General features: G+C 43.5%; 1 protein-coding gene across 1 annotated transcript in view; it reads right to left on the bottom strand.

Annotated features, from left to right (window-relative positions):
• The window catches only part of LOC311128223 (poly [ADP-ribose] polymerase tankyrase-1-like), a gene marked incomplete at its 5' end in the record, with an annotated part of 118,348 nt that overhangs the window by 28,088 nt on the left and 71,693 nt on the right, over positions 1-18,567 (bottom strand). Inside the window, 2 exons of the mRNA XM_084160257.1 lie at positions 81-147; positions 372-466. Coding sequence (XP_084016383.1) covers positions 81-147; positions 372-466 — 162 coding nt within the window. The remainder of the gene's footprint in view (positions 1-80; positions 148-371; positions 467-18,567) is intronic.

Here is an 18,567-nt window from a genome sequence, read left to right as displayed (position 1 = left end):
CGGAACTAAAGGACTCTCACTTTCATAGCCACCACATAACAAGCATACCAGTACACACAAAGCAGCATATCGTTTCTTACCTTCAGCAGCAGCTCTGTGACTTCATAGTGACCATAGGAACATGCATTGTGGAGAGGAACCAGACCACTGAGGGAGAGAGGAACACAGACACCATTAGTTAATTACAGGGAAAGAGCCTTTATATCTCTGTGCAATTAACAACTAAGTTCATTAGTTAAGGAGATCAATGAAGTGCCTGAGCAAAGTGTGAACTCAACATTCCAGAAACATTATTTGGGGACACACACACACACACACACTCCAAGACAACACTCACCCTAAAGCACATGCAAACAAACAAACACACTTACCCTTTGTCCTTTGCATGTACATCTGCACCGTGCTGTAGTAGGAGCTGTACTATTCTGACCCGGTTGTACCCTGCTGCCAGGTGGAGAGGGGTGGACTACAGGAGAGAAAGGAGAGAGAGAGAGAATGATCAGAACAAGACAAGGACATCTAAGAGTACACTTTCTAAATCACAAAACAACACCTACGGGGCAGGAGAGGATGCGCATTACCGCACCTAAAGCATGTTAACACCGCTCCTCATTGGTAGCCTATGAGCGTGTCTGTCTGGGGAGAGAAGTTGAAGTGAAGTTCCAAAGAGGGAGGAGAGGACTCAGGATGGAATATTTATCCGGTGGTCAGAGTTCACTGAAACAGAACCGCAATTAACTCTGAACCAGAGTCGGCAACATAAAGAGCTGATCTGGGAGGAAAGTATACTTAAGCAATAAGGTCCGAGGGGGAGTGGTATATGGCCAATATACCACGGCTAAGGGCTGTCTTATGCGCGACGCAACGCGGAGTGCCTGGACACAGCCCTTTGCCGTGGTACAGTATATTGGTCATATACCACAAACCCCGAGGTGCCTTATTGCTATTATAAAACTGGTTACCAATGTAATTTGAGGAGTAAAAATAAATGTTTTGTCATACCCTTGGTATACGGTCTGATATACCACAGCTGTCAGCCAATCAGCATTCAGGGCTCGAACCACCCAGTTTATAATGGAGGTCATTATAGTTAACACTTCATATCAGGTGAAAACCTGGTGGGCTAGCCTGGGCTATATGGTGACTGCTTTTATATCTGCTCAGTGTGTGTGTGTGTGTGTGTGTGTAACCTAAATGAAGTGCATCTCATCTCACATATTCTGTCCACTGAATACTCAAATAGATTACTTCACCTCATTGAAAACAATTAGTGCAAATAGGAAACTGCCGATTCAAGCTGGATAAAAATTTTGAATCAATGGCTTCCTTCAGAGCAGCCATGTGAAAGCCTCTCTAAGCTGTTTCTGCCTTGAGCAGAATGCTCTACACTGTAGACTCAACAGCCAAGTAGTGAAGAGCTAGAACAATGGCTGCTTTAACACAACACAAGGAACAGGTGCTTTCCATTGGCATTGATTTTGTGGACTGTCCTACAGCTGTGATTCTAGTAAGTTGTGGAAATTATTTAGCTACGTTTGTTGTGAAGAGGCAGTGGCTGATGTTGTAATTCCAAGACAACACAGACAAAACAACAAACTGAAGGAGGAACTCAAAAGAAAAGGAAGCATCAAGGCAGTTCTATCATCAGAAGAAAGAGATGAGCAGCGTAGCATCAATGTAATTCACAGAGACAGGAGTTAGCCTAGCGCCCGTGCATTGAGTGGGTATCAGAGACAAAATAAATTGTCACAACCAGACAGTGAATAAACAGAAAGCAGGAAAAGGAGAGCACCCCATTCCCCTTCAGATATACTTTCTAGGTGAGGAACAGTATGTGACTGGAGAATAGTGAACAAAATAAAGAGAAAATGTGCGAATGAGGCGTGTACAACAACAAATATTGAAAATGTTTAATTGTTTCCTGCGTTCCACTGATTACACAATTAAGGAACTGTGTGAAATTGTCCACCCATAGATAATTTACAACTCTTATTTGGTCTTGACAACATTACCAAAATGTAAGAAACAAGCTTTCGTCACATGCACATTATAAAAAACAGCAGCAAAGTAGACAACAAACCGAGTCAAGAACAATAATAATACGTGTGACTCAAGCTATGGGATGGCAGGGTTTCACAGTAAGGCATTACAGTAGCAGGTGCAGATAGGGGAGGGGAAGTATGTTGGCTCCCAGTAATAAGCAGGCAATAAGGTGGAATCAGGAACACCTCTTAGAGAAGAAGGTTCGTATCCCAGGGTTCTTTATCCTGACCCAAACTCAACTCCACCCCAAATCATAACCTTAACCCAGGACACAACGGGAGCATTTGTGGGTGGATGAAATGTGACCAACAAAAAGGCCAAGGTTCCAAAATGTGCACAAGGAGTCAAGAGCCATCTTAACTGATACAATCATAAACCAAGATCCCCAAAAATAAATCAAAAGGAGTGCATCATCTTAGAGCTGTTTGAAAATAACTTACCAGCATTTTTTGGGTTGTCGACTGATAGACAATGTCGGCAGAATCACAAATAAAACAGAACAGAAGAAAAACACAAAAATGATATAATGATAGCATCATGTTGGTATTCCAAGCTAGTAGAAGTTCTGTTGAACCCTGTATTTCGGCTTTTAGCTAGGCCTACGTTTATTATTCTTTGAACAAGCTGTGGAGAACAGCGTGACTGCACTAGAACCTTTAGGGACAGTTGGTCGGGTGGGAGGTGTAGGAGACTGGCATTAGCAACCATAACATTTACAGGACATTTGAGCAGAATCTGGAGGGAGGCGACAAGGTTGTTCATCATCCGGTCTTCTCTGTCCCCCTTGGCTCGGGATGGGCGTCAGGAGCACCAGTCAGCCCTGTTCCACCCCCAGATAGATAACGCTATATGAGCAGGACAGGACTGGGAGGATGATTCAGCCAAACATGGCAGAGCAGAGCTGTTGGAAGTTATTTAGGACAGGACGCAACACTAGGCCTATCTCTTCTACATGACAGCTGTGAGTCTGTATTTATTTATATGCAATTTAGCAGACACTTTTATCCAAAGGGATTACAGTCATACTGTGGATCTCAGTACAAGACTGCTATAGAACCAAAAATGCCATTGTAAGACTTCAGAACTACGGCCTCAGTGGAAACCAATATCATGCACGTCTTGATTGCTTATTTTACAGTGAAAAAATAAACCATTATACAGTTCATTCGGAGAGTATGACTTTTTCCAGATTTTGTTACGTTACAGCCTTATTCTAAAATTCATTAAATTGTTTTTTTTCACCTCATAAAAATCGACACACAATACCCCATAATGACAAAGCAAAAACAGGCCTTGAGTCTTCTTGGGTATGATGCTAAATGCTTGGCACACCTGTATTTCTTCTTCTTCTCTTCAGATCCTCTCAAGCTCTGTCAAGTTAGATGGGGAGCGTCGCTGACTAGCTATTTTCAGGTCTCTCCAGAGATGTTCGATCGGGTTCAAGTCCGGGCTCTGGCTGGGCCACTCAAGGACATTCAGAGAGCCCGAAGCCACTGCTGCGTTGTCTTGGCTGTGTGCTTAGGGTCATTGTCCTGTTGGAAGGTGAACCTTTGCCCCTGGAGCAGGTTTTCATCAAGGATTTCTCTGTACTTTGCTCTGTACATCTTTCCCTCGATCCTGACTAGTCTCCCAGTCCCTGCCGCTGAAAAACATCCCCACAGCATGATGCTGCTGCCACCACCATGCTTCACCGTAGGGATGGTGCCAGGTTTCCTCCTGACATGACGCTTGGCATTCAGGACAAAGAGTTCAATCTTGGTTTCATCAGACCAGAGAATCTTGTTTCTCATGGTCAGTCCGTTAGGTGCCTTTTGGCAAACTCCAAGCGGGCTGTCATGTGCCTTTTACTGAGGAGTGGCTTCCGTCTGCCCACTACCATAAAGGCCTGATTGGTGGAGTCCTGCAGAGATAGTTGTCCTTCTGGAAGGTTCTTCCATCTCCACAGAGGAACTCTGGAGCTCTGTCAGAGTGACCATCTTGTTCTTGGTCACCTCCATGACCATGGCCCTTCTCCCCCGATTGCTCACTTTGGCCGGGCAGCCAAACCATTTTAGAATAAGGCTGTAACGTAACAAAATGTGGATAAAGTCAAGAGGTCTGAATACTTTCAGAATGCACTGTATATGCCCAATATAACAAAGCAATCCACAAAATAAACACTTTGAATTTCCCACAAAAGTTAATTTTTTGTTTATGTATTTTATATGCATCCCATACCACTGGCTAGACCAATGATAAGGCTATTTATCCCAGTTACAACATGCCATTATTCTCTAACGTGTTGGTATGACACACACACCATGCTGAACAATTTTCATGAACAGTTTTCCCTTGTCTGCCAGTTTGTTTTTATTAGGCTGTGTGTGTCTCACACTGGAATATTGCAAATTCAATACAGCACAGGGCTGCATCACCATGGCGACAGTTGTAGCCGAGGTTGGGCTCATTCGCTTAGGCTCCGCCCGACAATCTGTCAGCACCGGAGGGGCGGGGATAAGGGGAGAGGGGGAGGTAGGGAGGAGGGCGAGTCAGTCTACTGATAGCTAGAGCATCCCACGGCTTTATACATAATCATAAACACTGCAGCTCAAAAAAAAAAAAAATTGTTGTTGTTGAAAATAACTTAGTACTGCTTCCTCTCTCTCCCACTGCAATCGCTTAAATGGCTCATTGACAAAACCGGGTAATGTTCCATCTGCTTTTAGACACAAAGCTGTTCACTGTTAAACAACTGACTGGAAATGATTACAATCCGGCCTCCCCTTTAGAGAGTCATCATGACCTTCCAGACAGGCTAGTCAACTACTACACAACTCACTACCCTCTCCCTACCTCTAATAATGTACTGTCCCCAAGGATATGAACTCAAAGGACAGTTTTGATTTGGAACATGACGTACTGAAGTCATACAGATAGAGGAATTGCATGCTGGGGCATATTGTCTCGGAGGCACGACGCGATAACGGAGCGTTTCCATCTTCAAACCACATCTTAAGTATTTGGAAGGGAACATCTGATGGAATAAAGCACTGTTTCATTTCCCGGTGGACCTGGAGAGGGCAAGGCAAAGCTGAAATGCTTGTCGGAGAGAATATGAGCGAGAGAGCGAGCGAGAAAACGGATGTGTGTACTATATTGCAATATTCTTTGAACTGTTACCTGGCAGTTAATGTAGCCCTCTCCAATTCACAATGGATATGGATACATGCACACAACAATACGATTATTGTGAATAGTCAGATTAATATAATAGGTTGATTTAAACATTTACATGCTTTGCAAGAAGAACGATTTCCCTAATAATCCTGTTACATGAACACCTCTGAAATCAGGCTACCTGATGGGACTTTGATAATTACAGAAAATCGACAATCAAAATAAACGTTCTACCACAGCGACCATGTTTTTTTTTTGTGAAACATATTTGATTCTGAGTTCGGACATATACAATTGTATGTGAAAACAATATATAAGATGCATACTTTCAGTTTTTCCAAACTCACTTCAATAGGGCAAAATAAGGAAGCTTGCGCTGCTCGTGCTAAATAGGTGTTAACGTGTCCTAATAATTTCAAAGATTGCTCAGGGAACCAGGTGTTTTAATCGGTGTATGCTTACTCGATTATGACCTTATGTCGATTAAGATAAGCAGAGTAAGGTGTTTACATGACTAATGCCATAACCGGCCTACTGCCATAATCAGTTGAATATTTAATTATTGCATGTAAACATACTCACTGGGAGAGTGTTCATTAGAGACAAATCACTAGCAAGTAGCTATAATTTGTGACTGCATGCGTGTGTAAAAATACACCCCTCTCCAGCACAGGAACACAAACAGCGTTTCCCTGCCTGGTCTCTTTTACATTGAGTGTACAAAACATTATGAACAACTGCTCTTTCCATGACAGACTGACCAGGTGAAAGCTATAAATTCTTATTGGTTTCACTTGTTAAATTCACTTAAATCAGTGAGACAAACGGTAGGAGACAGGTTAAAGAAGGATTTTTAAGCCTTGAGACAACTGAGCCATGGATTGTGTATGTGTGCCATTCAGAGGGTGAATGGGCAAGACAAAATATTTAAGTGCCTTTAAACAGGGTATGGTAGTAGGTGCCAGGCGTATGGTAGTAGGCACTGGTTTGTGTCAAGAACGGCAATGCTGCTGGGTTTTTCATGCTGAACAGTTTCCCGTGTGTATTAGGAATGGTCCACCACCCAAAGGAACTCCAGCAAACTTGACACAACTGTGTGAAGCATTGGAGTCAACACTGGCCATCATTCCTGTGGAATGCTTTTGACACCTTGTAGACAAGAGGCGTGTATTCATGGTTGTCAAGGGAAGCTAGGCTTCCCCAAAAAATTTACCAAGAAAAAAAGAAAATAATGTATCTTTTGCCTCTGTGTTTGATACTTTTCCTTCAATTCGCAACAAGCTGAATGTATCGTACTGGAGAAAGTATCCCCTCGGTCTCTGTATGTGTAGGCCATCTATCTGATGCTGTCTGTTCATAAAGACTGACATTGTTGCCGCCCGTAGCATTGATTGCAAGGGAAGCCAGCGAGCATTTGGACTCCCTTGATAAAAAAAAAAAGAAATAATAGCCAATCAGCATTACCGTAAACTGAGTGAGCTCAACTGTGAATGGTCCTGAGGCAACAAAAAAATAAATAAAGAAAGAAAAAATAAATAAAAAAGTGTCAAGGGAAGCCAGTTTGGATTTGGCTTCACTCCTATCACATCGCATCAACAGAAATATGTCATTGACAGAAACAACTTGAATTGTTGCATCTCGTTGTGTTTTTGTCCTCCGGTGGGTAGCTAGCTAAAATCGTCCCTTTCCTAAATTAGCCATGGATGGAGATAGGGATTTTGACTTGTGGTTTTACTTAATTCTCCATACTGGCCAACAATTATAACGGCGATTCTGATCCAACCATAAATTCATACATTGTGCCCCTGGCCTGAGAGGAAGGAAGTTGAATATGTAGCTAGATGTAGAAGGCTAATGTTAACTAGCTAATGTTGCCCATGAAAGGAAGTTAGGCTAACGAGCAAGCATTTTAGCCAGGTAGCCTAGGGCCACAAAAATATGACAGTCATAGACCGTTTAGTCAACATGAAAGAGGAGGATGGCATTGGCGTTTCTCTACAGGTAGGGTCAGTCAACACGTTTTTTCTACTTGCATGAACGCACGCACACACACACACACAAACAAACTAAATTGTTTTTGGTATCTTTTAGTTGTCATTGTATTAGACTAAGCAGTGGTGATTTGATGATGTTGAAATGTTGAAGTTGAAATGGTGCTGGAATAGCGGAGGCAGCTCCTGTTTTCTTTGCGACTTGCGGTAACTCTCCGTGGTTCTAAATCAATAGTTGTTTAGTAATCAGAAAATGTTGGAAACATCAACTTGCTTGACCATTCTGTAAGTCATGTAACGGTTTGTGACATGCAATATACGTTGTGGACTTCACCGGACAGAGGTTGCAAGGCATATGAACTAACATTATAGAGCAAACAACGCAATTATCACAACACAAGGTATAATATGGCATTTTTTTTGGCTTGGCTTCCCCCGTGATTTTACTCACGCACCGCTACTGCTTGTAGAGTCCATGCCCCGACAAATTAAGGCTGTTTTCAGTGCAACTCAATATAAGAAAAGTGTTCTTAATGTTTTGTACACCAGAGATTGTATGACACACAATTCCATTAGATTAAACACGGGCATAGCAGACTTCCAAACTTAGCTAGATATCCAGTCGGTGCTTTATGAAATTTGCACTTAGGTAAAATTGAATAAAATACATTGTGTTTTTAATAATCTAAAAGACGACTGCCAGGCAGCCAGAGCATAGACAGGGTAGCAGGCAGGGGAGAGGTGGGGGTTTGTTGCAAAGATCTGATTACTTCCTTTGCCATTACTTTCATCAGCTCCATTCCTTTGTTCCATTTTCTCTCCTATTTCCTTACCCCCCCCCTCTCTACAGAATTGTACCCTGTAACCATGCCAACAGTGACTGCTAGGTGTCAGCTGTTGCCATGGCGGCAGTGCTTGCTATAACTACAATGAAATCGGTACAGTTGGAGGTTTGGCCGAGGCACTGTGCTTTCCTGAGCGAACCAATTTATAGAGAACCTCTCTCCACTGAGATAACCACGCATCATCATGCTTAACACTGGGGAGGGAGGGACACACACATCACCAGCCAGGGAGGGAGAGGGTGAATTTGTATTTCTGTCCTGTTCCAGGGGATAGGGTAGAGTAGACAGCCCGGTCCGAGAGGAGGCAGGCGAATACAAACACTGGCCAAACAGAGAGCGGAGGAGCGCCCACTCTTTCCTCTGCCTGGTAGCAGGCGGGCTGGATCAATAATACATTAGGCCTCTCCTCTCCCCTCCTCTGCCCTGCTGACGGCTAACTGCTGGGGGAGATATACGGCCCTGCCCCGGCCCCTATCCCCAGCCACTGTGGTAATGATGCATAACACAGCCCAGGTCCAGGGGGATGGGTGCCCTGCCCATCCTCCATACATACAGTGGCTTGCGAAAGTGTTCACCCCCCTTGGCATTTTTCCTATTTTGTTGCCTTACACCCTGGAATTAAAATGGGGGTTTGTATCATTTGATTTACACAACATGCCTACCACTTTGAAGATGCAAAATATGTTTTATTGTGATACAAAAAAGAAATAAGACAACAAAAAACTGAAAACTTGAGCGTGCATAACTATTCACCCCCCCCAAAGTCAATACTTTGTAGAGCCACCTTTTGCAGCAATTACAGCTGCAAGTCTCTTGGAGTATGTCTCTATAAAGCTTGGCACATCTAGCCACTGGGAATTTTTCCCATTCTTCAAGGCAAAACTGCTCCAGCTCCTTCAAGTTGGATGGGTTTCGCCGGTGTACAGCAATCATTAAGTCATATCACAGATTCTCAATTGGATTGAGTTCTGGGCTTTGACTAGGCCATTCCAAGACATTTAAATGTTTCGCCTTAAACCACTTGAGTGTTGCTTTAGCAGTATGCTTAGGGTCATTGTCCAGGTGGAAGGTGAACCTCCGTCCCAGTCTCAAATCTCTGGAAGACTGAAACAGGTTTCCCTCAAGAATTTTGCTGTATTTAGCGCAATCCATCAATTCTGACCAGTATCCCAGTCCCTGCCGATGAAAAACATTTCCACAGCATGATGCTGCCACAAACATGCTTCACTGTGGGGATGGTGTTCTCGGGGTGATGAGAGGTGTTGGATTTACGCCAGACAGTGTTTTCCTTGATGGCCAAAAAGCTAAATTGTAGTCTCATCTGACCAGAGTACCTTCTTCCATATGTTTGGGGAGTCTCCCACATGCCTTTTGGCGAACATAAAATTGTCTTATGTCAGTTAGGATCACCACTTTATTTTAAGAATGTGAAATGTCAGAATAATAGTAGCGAGAATGATTTATTTAAGCTTTTATTTCTTTCATCACATTCCCAGTGGGTCAGAAGTTTACATACACTCAATTAGTATTTGGTAACATTGCCTTTAAATTGTTTAACTTGGGTCAAACGTTTCGGGTAGCCTTCCACAAGCTTCCCACAATAAGTTGGGTGAATTTTGGCCCATTCCTCCTGACAGAGCTGGTGTAACTGAGTCAGGTTTGTAGGCCTCCTTGCTCGCACACGCTTTTTCAGTTCTGCCCACAAATGTTCTATAGGATTGAGGTCAGGGCTTTGTGATGGCCACTCCAATACCTTGACTTTGCTGTCCTTAAGCCATTTTGCCACAACTTTGGAAATATGTTTGGGGTCATTGTCCATTTGGAAGACCCATTTGCGACCAAGCTTTAACTTCCTGACTGATGTCTTGAGATGTTGCTTCAATATTATCCACATAATTTTCCTTCCTCATGATGCCATCTATTTTGTGAAGTGCACCAGTCCCTCCTGCAGCAAAGCACCTCCACAGCATGATGCTGCCACCCCCGTGCTTCAGGGTTGAGATGATGTTCTTCAGCTTGCAAGACACCCCCTTTTTCCTCCAAACATAACAATGGTCATTATGGCCAAACAGTTCTATTTTTGTTTCATCAGACCAGAGGACATTTCCCCAAAAAGTACGATCTTTGTCCCCATGTGCAGTTGCAAACCGTAGTCTGGCTTTTTTATGGCGGTTTTGGAGCAGTGGCTTCTTCCTTGCTGAGCGGCCTTTCAGGTTATGTCGATATAAGACTCGTTTTACTGTGGATATAGATACTTTTGAACCTGTTTCCTCCAGCATCTTCACAAGGTCCTTTGCTGTTGTTCTGGGATTGATTTGCACTTTTCCGCACCAAAGTACGTTCATCTCTAGGAGACAGAACATGTCTCCTTCCTGAGCCATATGACGGCTGCGTGGTCCCATGGTGTTTATACTTGCGTACTATTGTTTGTACAGATGAACGTGGTACCTTCAGGCATTTGGAAATTGCTCCCAAGGATGAACCAGACTTGTGGAGGTCTACAATTCCTTTTCTGAGGTATTGGCTGATTTCTTTGGATTTTCCCATGATGTCAAGCAAAGAGGCACTGAGTTTGAAGGTAGACCTTGAAAATACATCCACAGGTACACCTCCAATTGACTCAAATGATGTCAATTAGCCTATCAGAAGCTTCTTAAGCCATAACATCATTTTCTGGAATTTTCCAAGCTGTTTAAAGGCACAGTCAACTTAGTGTATGTAAACTTCTGACCCACTGGAATTGTGATACAGTGAATTATAAGTGAAATAATCTGTCTGTAAACAATTGCTGGAAAAATTACTTGTGTCATGCACAAAGTAGATGTCCTAACCGACATGCCAAAACTATAGTTTGTTAACAAGAAATTTGTGGTTGAAAAACGAGTTTTAAATGACTCCAACCTAAGTGTATGTAAACTTCCGACTTCAACTGTATTTAAACGGTCTGTTTTCCTATAGTACAGACAGAGCGTAGTCTTCACACACCAAAATTGGGAGCCATCTTAGCATGCTGCTTTCATCCAAAAATATGAACAACATTTACACAAGCGTCTTTGATGAGGGCTACAGAGCGACTCCCTAATCGTTATGTCTTTGATGTTCTAGTTAGCTGTGCCACACGCATGGGTGGTACTTCACTGCCACCTTCTATTCAGTTTACAGCTAGACTCTGACAAAAGACAGAGCCAGGAAGGGCAGCTGACCAGGCGGCCTACATTTGCTACAAAATTATATGATCAAAACATGGATCGAGAACATTTGAGAAATCGCATACGCCTTGCCTAGCAATTGATTTTTAGAACCTTGAGGCAGCTGTGGCTCGATAACAGTGCATGTACTAAACCACACAAAGTTCAATAGAAGCTCAGAATCCCTGAGTAGCAAACTCACAAAGCTGCTAGTGTTTATTGAGTTGAAAAGAACACTCTTCCAGCAGACTCTATTCCCAGTCCAATCCTAACACCTACACCAGAAATAGATCAAGTTTATGTTTAAGCCAGAGATGCTGTCAAGTAAATATAAAATATTATCACACCGGGGTAATCAGAGCCTACCCACTGCCATTGTGATAGCAGAGCATAGGTGGGACTTCTTAATAGACTAACGTGTGTGTACAGTGAGTCAGAGGCTAACAGTCAGTCTGTACACAGTAGCCGACACAGAGAGAGCTGCGAAGTAAGTGCACAGTCTTCCCCTGGTACGGAGTGTGCTAATAGGAAACTATGTGGCTTGAAAAAAGCAGCTCAATGAAATAAGACAAAAGACTTCGTTCAGTAGTGGTGTTACCAACTCATTATCTATGCCATGAACCACAACAAAAACAACACTACATTTGCCTGCCGGGCTGCTTTCGCGGACGGTTCAAACAAGTCAAAACACTCCATATTAACAACCCTGTCTCAGTGAGGTGCTACAGTACATACCACAACATTAGCCCTCACTCTACTCAGGACTCTACGCTGAAATTTGTTCCTATGGGCACTGGTGCTCCTAAATTAAAATTCCAGGTTTCACAGTAAAATATTTAGGAGCATATGCGACCAAAATGGTAGCACTGTAGAGCCCTTACACTTCCCTCTCACACAGAACTAGTACGAACGAGGAATAAATAAAATGGAGAAAAAGAGAGGAAAAACCAGAAAGGTCAGTGAAACAATTGAGGTGTGATCCTCATGGCTACGCTGCACGTGTGGTGGAGTAAGGGATTGGTTTTTCTGAAGGCATCTTGATAATTCTCTCCAGCGAGCTGCCACGTCGCGCGTGCCGCGTTAATAACGTCCTACACTCCTGAGAGCTCCATCATCCTCAGACCCACCCGACTCATCGCACCCACCGCTCCAAACCCACCCACCCACAGAGTCTCTCTTGTACACACCACACACACACACTTATTACAAACTTCCAAATGAAACCCTCAGGTAGGATAGCGTAATGAGGGAGACTGGTGTTACAGAGATGCCATTTCAAACTATGCTTTTGAAATGTTGCTTCATTGCAGACTGAGTTAAGTGGCACACACACACACACACACACTGACTACTTTCAGCTTTGATGTGAATCACAGGCAGCAGTACTGATACTTGGTTGGTGTTTGTATTCCTACTCCCTCCACAGGTATTGATGGTGGTTGTCACATTTGATGGTAAAACTGGTGACAGATTCAGAAGTGGGCATTCCAATCTGCATGAGCTGATGATCATCATGCATTTGGGACATCGGCTGCTCTTTCAATTCACAACAAGGGAAAACAGCTGTCAACATACATCCACAAGCTTGAGGTCCATCAGTATTCATCACATTGCACAATGCACATTTGAGCTTATGATCATTGACCCTGGCTGGCTATCAGTCTGCTCAGAAGGAGAGGTAATAACTTGCTCTTCCTTTCCTCTCCATGACCAGTCTCTTTGACCAAGCAGTGTTTTGGATGGCTCTGCTCTCTCCCCCGAAGGCTCTCGGAGTAAACCGGTAATGCGTGGGCGGCTCAGGAAATGTACTTGGGCCGCGATATCCAGGACAAGGAAGCACAGAGGAGTTTTGACTAGTAATACCCGAGTCTTGCTACAGCAGACTGGGTCAACACAATGGAGCTTACCTACCCATCTTGGCCTGACAGAGCCAGTAGCAGAACACATATGCTAGGAATGTTGGACAGCATCTACCCCTTCCTGGCTGGACTTCTACTGCAGACTAAGGCCATCCAGACTAATCTATTGGATGCTAATCATACCTTTGGTCTCTGACACAAGCGGTTCTGCAGAATGTGGAGCACCAAAGACTAAAGACTGGTTTCTCTCTTCTGATTAAATATAGACCAGTGTAACACCAGGCACTGGTTAGAGTAGAGGCTAATGGGTGGAGTGGTGGGATTCCCTACGCTCAGGAATAACCCTTAATTACCCATGCAATCATCAGCTAATCATGACTATTAAAGGTTGAAGCATACTGTGCCTTGCAAAAGTATTCAACCCCCTTGGCGTTTTTCCTATTTTCTTGCAATACAACCTGTAATTTAAATGTATTTGTATTTCATGTAATGGACATACACAAAATAGTCTAAATTGGTGAAGTGAAATTAAAGAAATAACTTTCTAAAATTCTAAAAAATAAATAACGGAAAAGTGGTGCATGCATATGTATTCACCCCCTTTGCTATGAAGCCCCTAAATAAGATCTGATGCAACCAATTACCTTCAGATGTCACATAATTAGTTAAATAAAGTCTACCTTTGTGCAATCCAGGTGTCACATGATCTGTCACATGATCTCAGTATATACAGTGGGGGAAAAAAGTATTTAGCCAGCCACCAATTGTGCAAGTTCTCCCACTTAAAAAGATGAGGTCCGTAATTTTCATCATAGGTACACGTCAACTATGACAGACAAAATGAGGAAAAAAAATCCAGAAAATCACATTGTAGGATTTTTTATGAATTTATTTGCAAATTATGGTGGAAAATAAGTATTTGGTCAATAACAAAAGTTTCTCAATACTTTGTTATATACCCTTTGTTGGCAATGACACAGGTCAAACGTTTTTTGTAAGTCTTCACAAGGTTTTCACACACTGTTGCTGGTATTTTGGCCCATTCCTCAGTGCAGATCTCCTCTAGAGCAGTGATGTTTTGGGGCTGTCGCTGGGCAACACAGACTTTCAACTCCCTCCAAAGATTTTCTATGGGGTTGAGATCTGGAGACTGGCTAGGCCACCCCAGGACCTTGAAATGCTTCTTACGAAGCCACTCCTTCGTTGCCCGGGCGGTGTGTTTGGGATCATTGTCATGCTGAAAGACCCAGCCACGTTTAATTTTCAATGCCCTTGCTGATGGAAGGAGGTTTTCCCTCAAAATCTCACGATACATGGCCCCATTCATTCTTTCCTTTACACGGATCAGTCGTCCTGGTCCCTTTGCAGAAAAACAGCCCCAAAGCATGATGTTTCCACCCCCATGCTTCACAGTAGGTATGGTGTTCTTTGGATACAACTCAGCATTCTTTGTCCTCCAAACACGACGAGTTGAGTTTTTACCAAAAAGTTCTATTTTGGTTTCATCTGACCATATGACATTCTCCCAATCCTCTTCTGGATCATCCAAATGCACTCTAGCACACTTCAGACGGGCCTGGACATGTACTGGCTTAAGTAGGGGGACACGTCTGGCACTGCAGGATTTGAGTCCCTGGCGGCGTAGTGTGTTACTGATGGTAGGCTTTGTTACTTTGGTCCCAGCTCTCTGCAGGTCATTCACTAGGTCCCCCTGTGTGGTTCTGGGATTTTTGCTCACCATTCTTGTGATAATTTTGACCCCACGGGGTGAGATCTTGCATGGAGCCCCAGATCGAGGGAGATTATCAGTGGTCTTGTATGTCTTCCATTTCCTAATAATTGCTCCCACAGTTGATTTCTTCAAACCAAGCTGCTTACCTATTGCAGATTCAGTCTTCCCAGCCTGGTGCAGGTCTACAATTTTGTTTCTGGTGTCCTTTGACAGCTCTTTGGTCTTGGCCATAGTGGAGTTTGGAGTGTGACTGTTTGAAGTTGTGGACAGGTGTCTTTTATACTGATAACAAGTTCAAACAGGTGCCATTAATACAGGTAACGAGTGGAGGACAGAGGAGCCTCTTAAAGAAGAAGTTACAGGTCTGTGAGAGCCAGAAATCTTGCTTGTTTGTAGGTGACCAAATACATATTTTCCACCATAATTTGCAAATAAATTCATTAAAAATCCTACAATGTGATTTTCTGGAAGAAAAAATCTCAATTTGTCTGTCATAGTTGACGTGTACCTATGATGAAAATTACAGGCCTCTCTCATCTTTTTAAGTGGGAGAACTTGCACAATTGGTGGCTGACTAAATACTTTTTTCCCCCACTGTATACACCTGTTCTGAATGGCCCCAGAGTCTGCAACACCACTAAGCAAGGGGCACCAGCAAGCAAGCGGCACCAAGAAGACCAAGGAGCTCTCCAAACAGGTCAGGGACAAAGTTGTGGAGAAGTACAGATCAGGGTTGGTTTATAAAAAAATATCAGAAACTTTGAACATCCCACGCAGCACCATTAAATCCATTATTAAAAAATTGAAAGAATATGGCACCACAACAAACATGCCAAGAGAGGGCCACCCACCAAAACTCACGGACCAGGCAAGGAGGGCATTAATCAGAAGCAACAAAGAGACCAAAGATAACCCTGAAAGAGCTGCAAAGCTCCACAGCGGAGATTGGAGTATCTGTCCATAGGACCACTTTAAGTCGTACACTCCACAGAGCTGGGCTTTATGGAAGAGTGGCCAGAAAAAAGCCATTGCTTAAAGAAAAAAATAAGCAAACATGTTTGGTGTTCGCCAAAAGGCATGTGGGAGACTCACCAAACATATGGAAGAAGGTACTCTGGTCAGATGAGACTAAAAGTGAGCTTTTTGGCTATCAAGGAAAACGCCATGTCTGGCGCAAACCCAACACCTCTCATCACCCCGAGAACACCACCACCACAGTGGAGCATGGTGGAGGCAGCATCATGCTGTGGGGATATTTTTCCATCGGCAAGGACTGGGAAACTGGTCAGAATTGAAGGAATGATGGATGGTGCTAAATACATGGAAATTCTTTGAGGGAAACCTGGTTCAGTTTTCCAGAGATTTGAGACTGGGACGGAGGTTCACCTTCCAGCAGGACAATGACTCTAAGCATACTGCTAAGGCAACACTCGAGTGGTTTAAGGAGAAACATTGAAATGTCTTGGAATGGCCTAGTCAAAGCCCAGACCTCAATCCAATTGAGAATCTGTGGTATGACTTAAAGATTGCTGTACATCGGCAGAACCCATCCAACTTGAAGGAGCTGGAGCAGTTTTGCCTTGAAGAATGGGCAAAAATCCCAGTGGCTAGATGTGCCAAGCTTATAGAGACATACCCCAAGAGACTTGCAGCTGTAATTGCTGCAAAAGGTGGCTCTACAAAGTATTGACTTTGGGGGGGATGAATAGATATGCACGCTCAAGACTTCTTTTTTGTTGTCTTATTTGTTGTTTGTTTCACAAGAAAAATATTTAGCATCTTCAAACTGCTAGGCATGTTGTGTAAATAAAATGATACAAACCCCCAAAAAACAAATTTTAATTCCAGGTTGTAAGGCAACAAAATAGGAAAAATGCCAAGGGGGGTGAATACTTTCGCAAGCCACTAAGTGCCATCAGAGAAATGATCACCTCACAAACATCTCCTATAGGACGGTGTGAACCAGATGTGTGTGAGAACACTAATGTAACTAGGGCTGACCCCATTTAGTCGACTGGTCGACAGGCTGTTGACAGACCAAGATTTATTTAGTCGAGCAGTCGCAATTTATTGTATATTTATTTTAATATAGTGCACAAGACACCGGTCTGATTCGTGCCTTTCTCAGTGGACTAATCCATTGCGGAGGCCACGGGGATGGCACAGTCCATCACTCTAAGACGTGATACTGAAATTGTATATGGTTATATTATGTAAAAATAATGGTGCAACAATAAATCTATTATTATTTTATAACAAATGCGCTTTCTCCTGCGCTGTCCACAGTCGCTGTCCGCGGTTCTGAAACATTATCTTCAGCGCTGTAGAATTGGCGCCTTTCCCTATGTTGATATGTGCATAATAGCAAAGTTAACCAGCATATAGGGATTGTGAACGATGCGGCGGAGGCAACAGCAGCAGAGACGTGGAAACAGCCCTTGCCTTAGCCTAATTGTCTAAGAAAATTGAGGAGAGGAAACCAACTTAATTAGGTCTACAGTGAGGGGAAAAAAGTATTTGATCCCCTGCTGATTTTGTACGTTTGCCCACTGACAAAGACATGATCAGTCCATAATTTTAATGGTAGATTTATTTGAACAGTGAGAGACAGAATAACAACAAAAAAATCCAGAAAAACGCATGTCAAAAATGTTATAAATTGATTTGCATTTTAATGAGGGAAATAAGTATTTGACCCCTCTGCAAAACATGACTTAGTACTTGGTGGCAAAACCCTTTTTGGCAATCACAGAGGTCAGACGTTTCTTGTAGTTGGCCACCAGGTTTGCACACATCTCAGGAGGGATTTTGTCCCACTCCTCTTTGCAGATCTTCTCCAAGTCATTAAGGTTTCGAGCCTGACGTTGGGCAACTCGAACCTTCAGCTCCCTCCAAAGATTTTCTATGGGATTAAGGTCTGGAGACTGGCTAGGCCACTCCAGGACCTTAATGTGCTTCTTCTTGAGCCACTCCTTTGTTGCTTTGGCCGTGTGTTTTGGGTCATTGTCATGTTGGAATACCCATCCACCACCCATTTTCAATGCCCTGGCTGAGGGAAGGAGGTTCTCACCCAAGATTTGACGGTACATGGCCCCGTCCATCGTCCCTTTGATGCGGTGAAGTTGTCCTGTCCCATTAGCAGAAAAACACCCCCAAAGCATAATGTTTCCACCTCCATGTTTGACGGTGGGGATGGTGTTCTTGGGGTCATAGGCAGCATTCCTCCTCCTCCAAACACGGCGAGTTGAGTTGATGCCAAAGAGCTCAATTTTGGTCTCTTCTGACCACAACACTTTCACCCAGTTCTCCTCTGAATCATTCAGATGTTCATTGGCAAACTTCAGACGGGCCTGTATATGTGCTTTCTTGAGCAGGGGGACCTTGCAGGCGCTGCAGGATTTCAGTCCTTCACGGCGTAGTGTGTTACCAATTGTTTTCTTGGTGACTATGGTCCCAGCTGCCTTGAGATCATTGACAAGATCCTCCCGTGTAGTTCTGGGCTGATTCCTCACCGTTCTCATGATCATTGCAACTCCACGAGGTGAGATCTTGCATGGAGCCCCAGGCCGAGGGAGATTGACAGTTCTTTTGTGTTTCTTCCATTTGCGAATAATCGCACCAACTGTTGTCACCTTCTCACCAAGCTGCTTGGCGATGGTCTTGTAGCCCATTCCAGCCTTGTGTAGGTCTACAATCTTGTCCCTGACATCCTTGGAGAGCTCTTTGGTCTTGGCCATGGTGGAGAGTTTGGAA

The sequence above is a fragment of the Coregonus lavaretus genome (assembly GCF_964263955.1).
Source record: "Coregonus lavaretus genome assembly, chromosome: 4".
NCBI classification, from domain to species: domain Eukaryota; kingdom Metazoa; phylum Chordata; class Actinopteri; order Salmoniformes; family Salmonidae; genus Coregonus; species Coregonus lavaretus.
Note: the sequence above shows the minus strand (reverse complement) of the source record. Positions and strands in the feature narration are given on the sequence as shown.